Source organism: Pristiophorus japonicus, chromosome 10, assembly GCF_044704955.1.
Source record: "Pristiophorus japonicus isolate sPriJap1 chromosome 10, sPriJap1.hap1, whole genome shotgun sequence".
In the NCBI taxonomy this organism is placed as follows: domain Eukaryota; kingdom Metazoa; phylum Chordata; class Chondrichthyes; family Pristiophoridae; genus Pristiophorus; species Pristiophorus japonicus.
In genome coordinates this window covers 160,595,234-160,608,330 of record NC_091986.1, presented here as the reverse complement: position 1 = coordinate 160,608,330, position 13,097 = coordinate 160,595,234, and the positions used below count along the sequence as shown (strand labels likewise).

Below are 13,097 nucleotides of genomic sequence, written 5' to 3'. Positions count from 1 at the left end.
AGCTCCTGCTTCCTCCCGACCCGACTCGACTCGACTCCCGCTTCTCCCCCCCCCCCCCACTGCCCCTGGACCGGACCCGACCCCGACCCGACTCCCTCTTCCCCCCCACCCCCCCCACCCCCCGGCCCCCGGACCGGACTGGACCCGACCCGCGCTTCCCTCCCCGCCCCCGACCCGAACCGACCCGACCTGACCCGCGCTCCCTCCCTCCCCGAACCAACCCGACCTCCCTCCTCCCCCCCCCCCGACCCGACCCTCCGCGACCCCGACCCACGCTCCCGACCCCGGACCCCGGACCCGACCCGACCCAACGCCACCTACCTGTAAATCTGGTGCTGGGGACGGGCCCTGCCCGAAGTCTTGGGCCCGACCGGGCCCGGCCCGTTCAGCCTCCCCCCCCCCTTCTCCTCCCCCGCCCCTTCACCTTCGCCCCGCCCTTCTCCTTCCCCCCTTCTCGTTTCCTTTCCCCCCCTCTCCTTCCCCTTCTCCCCCTTTCTCTTTCCCCTACTCCCCGCCCTTTCCCCTTCTCCCCCCCTTTCCCCTTCTCCCCCCTTACCCCTTCTCCTCTCCCCCCTTTCCCCTTCTCTCCCCTCCCCCTTTCCCCTTTTCCTCCCCCCCTTTCCCCTTCTCTTCCCTCCCCCCCTTTCCCCTTCTCCTCCTCCCCTTCCTCCTCCTCCTCCCCCTCCCTTCCCCTGCTCCCCTTCTCTCCCCTTCTCCCCCCTTTCCCCTTCTCCTCCCCTCCTTTCCCCTTCTCCTCTCCCCCCTCCCCTTCTCTCCCCTCCCCCCTTTCCCCTTCTCCTCCCCCCTCCCCTTCTCCTCCCCCCCTTCCTCCTCCTCCGCCCTTCCCCTGCTCCCCTTCTCTCCCCTCTCCCCTTCTCCTCTCCCCCCTTTCTCCTTCTCTCCCCTCCCCCCTTCCTCTACCTCCTCCCCCCCTTCCCCTGCTCCTCCCCTTCCCCTGCTCCCCCTTCCCCTTCTTCTCCCCCCCTCTTCTCTCTCCCCTCCCTTCTCCCCCTTCCCTGCCCCTTTTCCCCCTTCTCCCCCATCCCTCCCCCTTCTCCCCAATCCCTCCCCTTCTCCCCCATCCCTCCCCCTTCCCTCCCTCCCCCTCTGCCTCCCTTCCCTCCCCCTGCCCCCCCTCTCCCTCTACCCCCCTCCTCCCCCTCCCCTCGCTGTCAGAAACACAGACACTGACAGACAGAGAGTGAGAGACACACACAGACAGACAGACAGAGAGATAGAGACACTGACAGAGACACACTGGGGGGGGGGGGGGGGGGTGGGGGGCATCCCAGCACGCTGTTGGAGGGCTCCCGGTGCTGCAGTCGGTAAGTAGAAAATGTTTTATTTATTGATTTTTAAAAAATTATTTCTTATTAATTTTTTTTGATTGATTTATTGGTTGATTTATTGATGTTTTTATCATTTATTATTGATGATGGCTCTTTATTTGTAAAACTGAAGTGTTTAATGTTTGTAAACTTCCCTTTAAACCCCCCCGTCCCCATTTCCCACGCCTGATTTGTAACCTATGCCTGATTTTCTAAAGTGTAGATAAGGTTTTTTCGAGCGTACAAAAATCTTCACTTACTCCATTCTAAGTTAGTTTGGAGTAAGTTTTCACTGCTGAAACTTTGAAAACAGGCGTAAGTGGCCGGACACGCCCCCTTTTGAAAAAAAAATTCTGTTCCAAAGTGAAACTGTTTTAACTGACTAGAACTGGAGCAAACTAAATGCCGAGAATTTGAATTCTAAGATACTCCGTTCTACACCAGTTGCTCCAAAAAATCAGGAGCAACTGAGGCCGAAACTTGGGCCCTATGTACCTGTACAAACTCTTACTATCTGCTTTTATATTTTGTGCTCGTTTACTCTCATAATCTATCTTCCCTCTCATTATTTTTTTGTTGTTCTTTGCTGGCTTTTAAAAGTTTCCCTTAGTTAGCCACGGATGGTTATCCCTTCTCTTACAGTCTTTCCTTCTCATTGGGATATATTTATGTTGCAAGTTATAGAATATTTCCTTAAATGTCTGCCACTGCTCATCAACCGTCCTATACTTTAATCTATTTTTCCAATCCACTTTAGCCAATTCTGCCCTCATACCTTTGTAGTCTCCTTTATTTAAGCTTAGGACACTGGTTTGAGAATCAACTGTCTCACCCTCCAACTGAATTTGAAATTCAACCATGTTATGGTCACTCATTCCTAGAGGATCCTTTATTACGAGATCATTTATTAATCCTGTCTCATTACACAGTAATATAGAGATATGCAGCATGATTTATTTGAGGAGACGCAGCTCCAGGCAGGTGTACACCATGGAAGGTTGTGCATTCATGGCTATTGAGCAGGAAAAGGACTTGGGATTATAGTTCATGTCATTGAATGTCCATGTGTTGTCAGGATGTTGCAAAACCAAATAGGGTGTTAGAATGAATAGTTAAGATAATTAAATATAAAGCTAGAAATACAATCCTTTCCTTGTACAAGGGTTTGGTCCGACCACATCTACAATACTGTTGTTACGTCCAGAATAAACTAATGTGATTGAGTACTGTAGATGTAAGTGTGACCTGAGTCTCGTTATTCTAACTCCAGAATGTTGGTACAGCATGGGAGACCTGCTTATATACAGTGCGCCCAAGGGATGCTGGGATCCCTTGGGACGCTAACAGATATGCCATCTGGTGGCGGTAGAATGCTGGTTACATAGGGTTGCATACATAACATAACTCCTTTCCAAAGACAATAGTACACTTATTTGCAGGGTGAGACAATCTGGGGCTTTTCGCTCCCTACTTGATCTTCTCGGCACAAATGCAGGTGTGGGTGAGTTGGTTGGTTCTTCGCTGGGCTGCTGAGCAGCTGGTCTTGCTGGGCTGCTGGGGATGATGAGTTCAGCTTTGTGGTCAACCGTGATGTCGATTGCCACTTGTGTGTTTATTGGAGGATCGAAATTGGTGGTGTCCTCTTCAGGTTGCTCATGGCTGTCTGCGAATCGCAGTTTGGTTTGGTCCAAATACTTTCTGCAAGTTAGTCCATTTGCGAGTTTGACCTGAAACACCCTACTCCCTTCTTTGGCTATGACAGTGCCAGCAAGCCAGTTGGGACCATGTCCATAGTTGAGTACAAATACAGGGTCATTGACTTCAATATCACATGACAAATTTGCGCAACCATGATACATGCTTTGTTGATGCCGCCTGCCCTTGACGTGATCATGGAGATCAGGGTGGACGAGAGAGAGCCTTGTTTTGAGAGCCCTTTTCATGAGCAGCTCAGCTGGGGGAACCCCGGTGAGTGAGTGGGGTCTGGTGCGGTAGCCATTGTGGGTCATGAATTCCTTGAATTCAATGCTGGTGAAGCACGGCTCGTTGTCGCTGACAAGCACATGAGGCAGGCCGTGCGTGGCAAACATGGCTCGTAGGTTTTCGATGGTGGCAGTGGATGTGCTTAAACATTATTACACACTCAATCCACTTTGAATAAGCATCCACAACAACCAAGAACATTTTGCCCAGAAACGGGCCAGTGAAGTCAACGTGGATCTCTGACCACGGTTTGGAGGGCCATGACCACAAACTTAGCGGTGCCTCCCTGGGTGCATTGCTCAGTTGAGAGCAAGTGTTGTATTGGTGCACGCAAATCTGAGTCGATGCCGGGCCACCACACATGGGATCTGGCTATAGCTTTCATCATTACTATGCCTGGGTGGGTACTGTGTAGGTCACATATGAACGTTTCCCTGCCTTTCTTGGGCAAAACCACGCGATTACCCCACAAAAGACAGTCCACCTGTATGGACATTTGATCTTTATGCCGCTGGAATGGCTTGATCTCTTCATGCATCTCTGCTGGGACGCTGGACCAGCTCTCATGGAGGACACAGTTTTTTACAAGGTTCAGTAAAGGATCCTGGCTGGTCCAAGTCCTGATCTGATGGGCCGTAACGGGTGACTTTTCATTTTCAAATGCATCCATCACCAAGAGCAAGTCTGCAGGCTGTGCCATTTTCACTCCGGTGTTGGGCAATGGTAGCCGACTGAGGGCATCAGCTCAGTTCTCTGTGCCTGGCCTGTGGCGAATTACATAGTTTTAGGCAGACAGCATGAGTGCCCATCTTTGGATGCGAGCAGAGGCATTGGTATTGATACATTTGCTCTCTGAGAGTAGCGATATGAGCGGCTTATGGTCAGTTTCTAACTCGAACTTAAGCCTAAACAGATACTGATGCATTTTTTTAACCCCGTAAACGCATGCCAGAGCTTCCTTTTCAATCATGTTGTAGGCCCTTTCAGTCTTGGATAAGCTCCTGGACGCATAAGCGACCGGTTGCAATGTCCCAGATTCGTTTGCTTGTTGTAACACACCCGATCCCGTACGAAGACGCATCGCAAGCTAGCACTAAATGTTTACAAGGATCATACAAGACAAGCAGTTTGTTGGAACATAACAGATTTCGGACTTTCTTAAAAGCTATCTCTTGTAATTTCCCCCATACCCAGTCACCTCCCTTGCTTAGCAACACATGTAGGGGTTCTAGCAAGGTGCTTAACCCAGGTAGGAAATTACCAAAATAGTGAGGAGTCCCAGGAACGACCGCAGCTCCGTCACGTTCTGTGGTCTCGGCGCGATCTTGATGGCCTCCGTCTTGTCGTCGGTGGGTCTGATGTCATCTGCCGCAATTCTTCTCCCTAAGAACTCGACCTCTGGTGCCAGGAAAACACACTTCGAGCGTTTCAACCTGAGTCCCACACGATCTAGCCGACTTAGAACCTCTTCCAAATTCTGCAAGTGTTCGATGGTATCCCGACCTGTGACCAGTATGTCGTCTTGGAAAACCACGGTGCACGGAACCGACTTTAGCAGACTCTCCATGTTCCTTTGATAAATAGCCGCGGCCTATCGAATCCCAAATGGGCATCTATTGCAGATGAACAGACCTTTGTGCGTGTTGATGCAGGTGAGGCTTTTCAAAGATTCCGCCAGCTCCTGCATCATGTAGGCCGAGGTCAGGTCCAACTTGGTGAACGTCTTTTCTCCTGCCAGCGTCACAAATAGGTGGTCTGCCTTGGGTAGCGTGTACTGATCCTGCAGCGAAAAACGGTTAATCGTTACTTTATAGTCCCCGCAAATTCTGACCGTGCCCTCGCCCTTGAGAACCAGAACAATCGGACTGGCCCACTCGTTGAACTCAACCGGCGCAATGATGCCCTCTCATTGCAGCCTGTCTAGCTCGATCTCTACTTTCTCTCGCATCATATATGGCACCACACGTGCCTTGTGGTGGATGGGCCGTTGACCGGGAATCAAGTGGATCTACACCTTCGCTCCCGAGAAACTTCGATGCCTGGCTCAAACAACGATGGAAACTTGCTCAGAACCTGAGTACATGAGGCGTCATCGACGGACGAAAGCGCTCGGATGTCGTCCCAGTTCCAGCAGATTTTACCCAGCCAGCTTCTGCCGAACAGTGTGGGGCCATCTCCAGGTACAATCCATAGTGGTAGTTTGTGCACTGCTCCATCATAGGAGACTTTTACTGCTGCGCTGCCAATTACAGGGATCAGCTCTTTAGTGTACGTTCTCAGCTTGGTGTGAATGGGGCTCAGCTTGGGCCTGTGTGCCTTGTTGCACCACAGTCTATCGAAGGCCTTTTTGCTCATGATGGACTGACTCGCACCCGTGTCCAATATGGATACTGGAATTCCGTTCAGTTCAACTTTTAATATGATCGGTGGACATTTCGTGGTGAAGGTGTGTACCCCGTATACTTCTGCCTGCTCTGTTTGAGTCTCTAGTTAAGTTTGATCCGCCATGGATCGGTCTTCCTCTGCAACGTGGTGGTTTGCAGGGTTTGCAGCTCATCTGCACATTCGCTGGAGGTGTCCCATTGTTCCACAGCCTTTGCATGCAGTGTTTGAAGCAGCATTGATGGGCTCGATGATCACCTCCACAGTGCCAACAAGGTGTTAACTGCCTCGCATTAACGCTTGATGGCGGACTCTGAGTCATCTGAGGTCGTGCAGCTGCAGGCGTGTACGTTCTGCCATATGCATTCCTGCCTGAAAATGACATTACTTTGTGTACAGTACTTGCTGAAACATCTTTATGCTGCGAGATTTGTTTGGTGTTATTGCTGCTGGACATAAATGCCTGGGCTATCGTTATGGCTTTGCTCGGGTCCGATGTTTCAACAGTCAATAGTTTGCGAAGGATAACCTCATGGCCAATGCCAAGCACAAAAATGTCTCTTAGCATTTTCTCCAGGAATCCATCAAATTTGCAATGTCCTGCAAGGAGCCTTAATTCGGTGACATAGCTCGCCACTTCCCGGCCTTCAGACCGTTGACATGTGCAAAACCGATATCTCGCCATCAGAACGCTCTCCTTCGGATTTAGGTGCTACCGGACCAGCGTACACAGTTCTTCATACGATTTGGTTGTTGGTTTCACTGGAACAAGAAGATTCTTCATGGGGCCATAGGTTGTTGCCCGGCAGACAGTGAGGAGGATCACCCTTCATTTGGCAGCATTCACACTCCCTTCCAGCTCGTTGGCCACGAAGTATTGGTCGAGTCGCTCCACGAAGGTTTCCCAATCGCCCCTTCTGAGAATTTCTCCAGGATACCAACAGTTCTCTGCATTTTTGCGTGATGGTTCATTATCTCGTCGCCAGTTGTTACGTCCAGAATAAACTAATGTGATTGAGTACTGTAGATGTGAGTAAGTGTGACTTTAGTCTCTTTTTCTAATTCCAGAGTGTTGGTATAGCATGGGAGGCCTGCTTATATACAGTGCTCCAAAGGGATGCTGGGATCTCTTGGGACTCCAACAGATATGCCCTCTGGTGGCGGTAGAATGCTGGTTACATAGGGTTGCATACATAACAACTGTGTCCAGTTTTGGTCCCCTTATATGTTGGCAAATATCGAGGTCCTGGAAAAGCTTCAGTGGATGTTCACTCGATTGAAACCCAGTTTAAAGACCCTTGGTTATCAGGATAGGCTTAGAAAGCTGGGAGTTTTTACTTTGGAAAAGTGTAGATTTCAAGGGGTTATGAGTAAAGGCTTTAGAATAATGAATGGATTAGATTTTGTCCATTCGGGTAGATTGCTTGAGCTGGACAGGTAGGGAAGACTAGGGGGGCATCGGTTGGAGTTACAAAAGCATAGAGTTCGGTTAGGTGCTCAGAAGTACTACTTTTTGCAGATAATTGTTTGGATTTGTTTGGTTTGTACGTGCAATAAGTGTGAATTAACTGCAGGCATTCAAAAGGGAGCTGGACGAGTTTCTGCAAGTGGAAGGCACCTCAAGTGAAAGAATGTAGGTGGGTTAACGGGGATAGTAATAGTCAGTGCGGTCTACTGGCACTTGCTCGTTTGCCGAAAGGGCTTAGAGAAGAATTTCACAAGAATTTCCTAAATTATCCAAAGATATTTTTTTGATATTTTTTGTGCCTCAACAACAACTTGCATTTATATATATTGTTTGCCTTGCCCAGGAGATTGGATGACTATGGATTGCCTGTGCTGTGTGTGTGTGGGGAGGGGGGTGTGCGGTGGGGGGAGGGGGGGCGGGCGCGGGAGGTGTGGGGGGGAGAGGGGGCAGTAGTGTGGGGGGGTGGGGTTAATGGTGTGATTAGGCTGCACCATGTCAGGATAGGACAGATTTGATAAATCAAATGGTTTATGTTTATGAGTCAGTCAACTGATTGCCCCAAACCTCATGCGGTGTGTGGAAAATGCATCATTGTCATAATGAAGAAGACACTACTGAAGTTAGGGAATCTCTCTTATTAGGTGATGGGAATTAATTGGCAAAGTATACATTAACAACTATTAAATGTATGGCATAGCCATTAATACCTCATTTATCTGTCAGGAACTTCATACTTACTGAAAAATACAATCACTGTGCACCTCAGTAGCACAAGTCCTGTTAAGTACTTGTTCAATATTCCTTTTCCTTTCAGCAACATTGTCACATTTACCCCTAAAAGAAAGGAATGTGAGATTAGATATGTTTTTTTATCTTTAGCAGAGATGATAATGGTGATTATTCTTTGTTAAGTGTGAAAGATCTAACTCACAAGTATGACTGGTCTGAAAAAGATCTCACTTATGAGTCACTCTATGGTCCTTATTGGTATGGAACATAGGAACATAGAAACAGGTGTAGACCATTCAGCCCTTTGAACCTGTTCCGCAATTAAATTAGATCATGGCTGATCTGCATCTCAACTTCACTTACCTGTCTTAGCTCCATATCCCTTGATACCCTTACCTAAAGTTACCTAATGATTTTTTATTACTTGCTCAAGTAATTGGAATTTAAAACTTGCTCAAAATGGAGAAATGAAAGCCTATATGACGTGTAATATATTCCTTACAAAATCACAAACACACAGACTCCAAGATGGCTGTTAACTTCAGGAATTTGTCAGATGACCTGTCTCTGATGCTTTATTGTAAAAACAGCATTGGCTGCATTACCACAGTAATCCACTAGGTATATGACTCTTCTCCCTCCGTGAAGAAGTAATTATAACAAACAATCATCATACATAACTTGCATGGTTATGCACATCAAAAGGTATGGGGCTAGAACCCCCACTTTTGTGCTTATCGCCCAAAAATGGGCATTATTTCCGGCGTGGGCGGTAAATAAGGTTTTCAGATCGCTGGCTTCTCGCCCATTCTCAAAACACCTAGTTTACATTTTTGAAAGTGGGCATTACCGCGAGCGATATCAAATGGGTGGTAGTGTTAAATTTTGGTGACCTTCTGCCATAAAATGTGGCTGTCCTTAGCAACGGCATGGCAATGCTCGATTCCCATGATTCAGGAGGTTAAGGGTCATCATGACATATGCAGAAGAGGAGACAGAGAGAAAGGGAGCTCAGAGGCACTGAAAGCATGTGGCTGTGGTGTGTGCTTGTCTGGCTGTTGTGGGAAGCAAGATGGAGATTCACCAGCAGCAAAATGCCTACTAAGCACCAAGAACATAGTTGACACCGAGTTTTTGTCCAACAAATAACATATAAAATGGAAGGGGTGGAGGAGATCCTGGAGCTGGTAGCCAGGAACACAGGTGGCAGAGGGCTCCCAGTGGTCCCAGAGCACGGCACTGCACCACAAGGTGGCACACCCCCATTGCCAACGACACGAGAGCCAGCAGCAATATCTTGCTTATGGCAAGCAGCACATTCCCATCTCGGGACCGTCCTCTCCCGTATCCGTCCAAGCAGCACTTCGGCCGTCACCCCCCCAATGAAGCATCACCTGAGGAGCGCCTCAGCCAGGCAGTTTGGAGTCCGGAGGGTAAGGGAAAGGGGTAGAGGTGGGGTTGAGAAGGGGGTGGGTGAGGGCTGATTTGTACAGAAATACTGATGATTTCAGACTAATGTTCGGTTTAAATGTTTTTCATTTTACAAAACTTTGCAACTCATTGGCTCAGATAGCTGCACTATTACACACTGGTGATTCCTTAACGTCAAAGGGTATAATCATGCTTAACTTCACTCAATGTAAACTTTCAGCATCACCAAGGTGATGCCCACCATTGATGTATGACCTGCACACCCAGCAGTGTGTCAGCCTTGGAAATAATACCAACGTTCTTTCAGGCAAAGCGATCATTGATGAGCTCCTGATGTAAGGCTCTTGCAGCTATCATGCCACCATGGGCCCTTTCATGCGGTCTACAGGTGGGGGGGGGCGGGGTCATGGCTTCAGCATCAGCCTGATTGTCTGGGCCGATGTCAGCGTCCGCCTCCTCATCCTCCTCTTCCTCTCTCTGGTAAGGTGGACTGTTAGACTCATCAGGCAATTCTTGTCCCCTCCTGATAGCCAAGTTTTGTAGCATGGAGCACACCACCACAAATTGAACTATCTGCTCAGGGTGGTATTGGAGCTCGCCTCCCGAGTGGTCCAGGCATCGGAAGCGCTGTTTCTGCACACCAATGGTTTTCTCCATGATATTGCGAGTTGCTCTGTGGCTCTCGTTGTATCGCCTCTCGGCCTCGGTGTGGGTGTCACGCAGGGGGGTCATCAGCCAGGTGGTGAGGCCATATCCTTTGTCCCTAAGCATCCAGTATTGACCTTGTGGCTCATTGTTAAACAAGTCAGATACAGTGCTCTCATGCAGGATGTGTGCATCATGGATGCTACCCGGAAATTGAGCATTCACTGTCAGTATAATTTGCTAGTGGTCGACAACCAGCTGGACATTCAGGGAGTGGAATCCCTTGCGGTTCTTGAAAACTTGAGCATCCTGAAAAGGTGCCCGCATCGCGATGTGAGTACAGTCTATTGCTCCCTGCACCTTGGGGAAGTTGGCAATTCTGGAGAAACCTAGAGCAGTCTCACTATGTGCCTTCATGGTCTTAGGGAAGCTGATCAAGTCCCTCCTGCATGCGTACAGGGCTTCAGTGACCTGTCTAATGTAGCGATGTGTGCATGCTGAGAAAGTCCACAAATGTCGCCAGCTGTGGCCTGAAAAGAACCCGAAGCATAGAACGACAGTGCCACAGTGACTTTGACCTCGACAGACAGTGCAGTATTGATGGTGCTGGCAGGCTGCAGGTCTGCCCTTATCAGCTGGCATACCTCAGTGAGAACCTCTTTGTGGAAGCACAGTCTCCAAAGGCAAATGGTGTCGGGTAAGTCGAGGTAAGAGTGCTTCTCCTTGTACTTGCGGGGGGTGTAACGTTTGGTCCTCCTCATCTGTCTGTCACTTCGTTCATTGGGCACATAATGCAGTGCAGCGTTCCTTCGGCGATGTCGACTCTGCTGCACGTATTTGGTCACCAAGAGAGGGTGAGAAAGGACAGGCCCCATTGCAGTAGCTCTCTGTTTGCCACCGATTGCACACAACAAGGAATGTCCCGACGAGCACACCTCTTCAATTCCAATTGGTCACTGTGTGGTCAAGATGTTTTCAGAGATGTTCACATCAACTCCAACGACCTGCAGAATACATCCGAACTCCACCGAGGTTGAAGCGCAGCAGCCTTTTAAATGACACGACATGTGACCTACAACATGGCGTCCATAACACTGTGATTCATCCCGGTTAGTTCCACTTTTCGTGGGCGTTTTATTGAGCGAGCGATATTGTGGCCGATATGTGTGCGAGGTGGTGAAATTGACGATGGGCAATCTCCATGGCCGCTAGTTTGGGTAAAAATGTTCTTTATGACAAAAAAGTCGCCGGGCGCTAATATTGAATCTCGGCGTTATTTCCGTGCGGAAAATAACGCTGGGCGATATTATGGGCATTGAATTCACCCATCCTGCTGATTCCGCACCAAAAAAATGGACGGGCAGTAATATTTTTTCTCGGCGTTAAGCCCATTGGGAAAACAACGCTCGGTGATAAGTCTCCTAAAAAAAACCCTCAGTTTCCATTTTGTGCCAAAATGGGTGATATCTGAGTGTTATACGTCATTTCAGCGGTAAAATGGGTGTTAAGTGGGCACTAAGCAGCCAAAAAAATGGAGGTTCTAGCCCTTGGACTCATTTTGCCATATTTACAAATTAAACTTTACCACTGGTTTTCTGTTTCGAAGAGGATGCCTTCGCTCTCAAACAGAACCTTCCAAACATGGTGTCGAACTCAGACTCATCCTAGGCTGATCCTGAGGAAAGTTTTTCTCCAAGGGATGCCCTTCAGTTACATTTGAACTCTCTTCAACTTCAGACAGTTTGGCTGCCTGACTCAGACTCAGACTTAAATTCTGATTCTCCCTTCGACTTGTTTCGAGTACGTTTGATGTAGGATTTGCTGCTGGTACTGTACTTGTAATAAGACTATCTGATGAGTCAGAAATAATTGAATCATTCCAACTTTCAATTCCTTCCACATCTGTAGGTAAAATATGATTAATGTGAACAAACCTAACCTGTCCATGATCAAACATCTTGACCAAATATGTACGAGGACCACATATCTTCACCACTCTTCCTGGTAACCACTTTAACCATTTATGATGATGGTTCTTCACTCTCACCTTCTGATTTAATTTCACACTTCTCTCTCTTACTCTACCTCTATCATGATTCCCTTTGGATGCGTCATAGTGAACTAACATGGTTCCCTCTACCAATTGGCTTTTACACTCCTTGAATGCTGCGTTGCATTCTTCTGACCACTTCCAATGAACCTGTTTTTTCAACAGCTCATTCAGTGGATGTAACACTGTAGCCAAATTTGGTAGGAACTTCCTATAATAGTTCAAAATACCCCAGAATGATTGAAGTTCAGTAACATTCTTGGGAGTGGGTGCATTTCTAACTGCATCCAGCTTTCCCTTGCTTGGATGTAAACTATATTTGTCTACTCTGCCCTCAGTACTCCACTGAGTTTTGAAATAACTCACATTGTGAGCAGTCACTTGTACTCTGTGCTTCTCTAGCCGTTTGAGTGCTTCATTCATTATTATGGATTTGCCTGTTTGGTGCTGAAATTAGTAGATCATCGAAATAACATACTACCCCTTCAATGCCTTGCAAAATCTGGTTCATCACCCCTTGGAATATGGTGGGGATGAAAAACATTCCAAATGGTAGCCTATTACATTGATATAGGCCTAGGTGAATATTTATAGTCAAGCATGACTTGGACTCCTCATCTAGTTCAAGCTGTAAGTAGGCATTTGTAAGATCCAACTTTGAGAAGATTTGACCACCTGTCAGTGTTGTGACAAATCTTCTACATTTAGCAATGTATTGGGGAGATTACACTCTAGAACCTGGTTTCCGGTTACTTTAGAATCCCCACACAACCTTACCTTACCATCTGACTTAAGTACAACAACAATGGATGTAGCCCAATTACATAGATCTATCTTAGAGATAATGTTCTCAGTCTCTAGCTTTTTGAGTTCTTGTTCAACTTTCTCCTTGAGTGCATATGGTACGGAGTGTGGCTTGCAGAAAACTGGTCTAGTGTCCTTCTGTACCCTGACACTCGCCTTGAAACTTTGGATCGGACTGCCTGTTTCACAGAACACCTTCAGATACTTCTTGATGACATCATCTTTTGATGCAAATCTCGTTTCAACATGAAAAATCTCACTCTAATCCAGCTTCAGT

At 47.8% G+C, this 13,097-nt stretch overlaps 1 protein-coding gene across 1 annotated transcript in view; it reads right to left on the bottom strand.

The window, feature by feature from the left end:
- LOC139274638 (anoctamin-7-like) overlaps positions 1-13,097 on the bottom strand; it is a 126,625-nt gene that overhangs the window by 39,666 nt on the left and 73,862 nt on the right. The window contains exon 8 of the mRNA XM_070891316.1: positions 7,900-7,995. Coding sequence (XP_070747417.1) covers positions 7,900-7,995 — 96 coding nt within the window. The remainder of the gene's footprint in view (positions 1-7,899; positions 7,996-13,097) is intronic.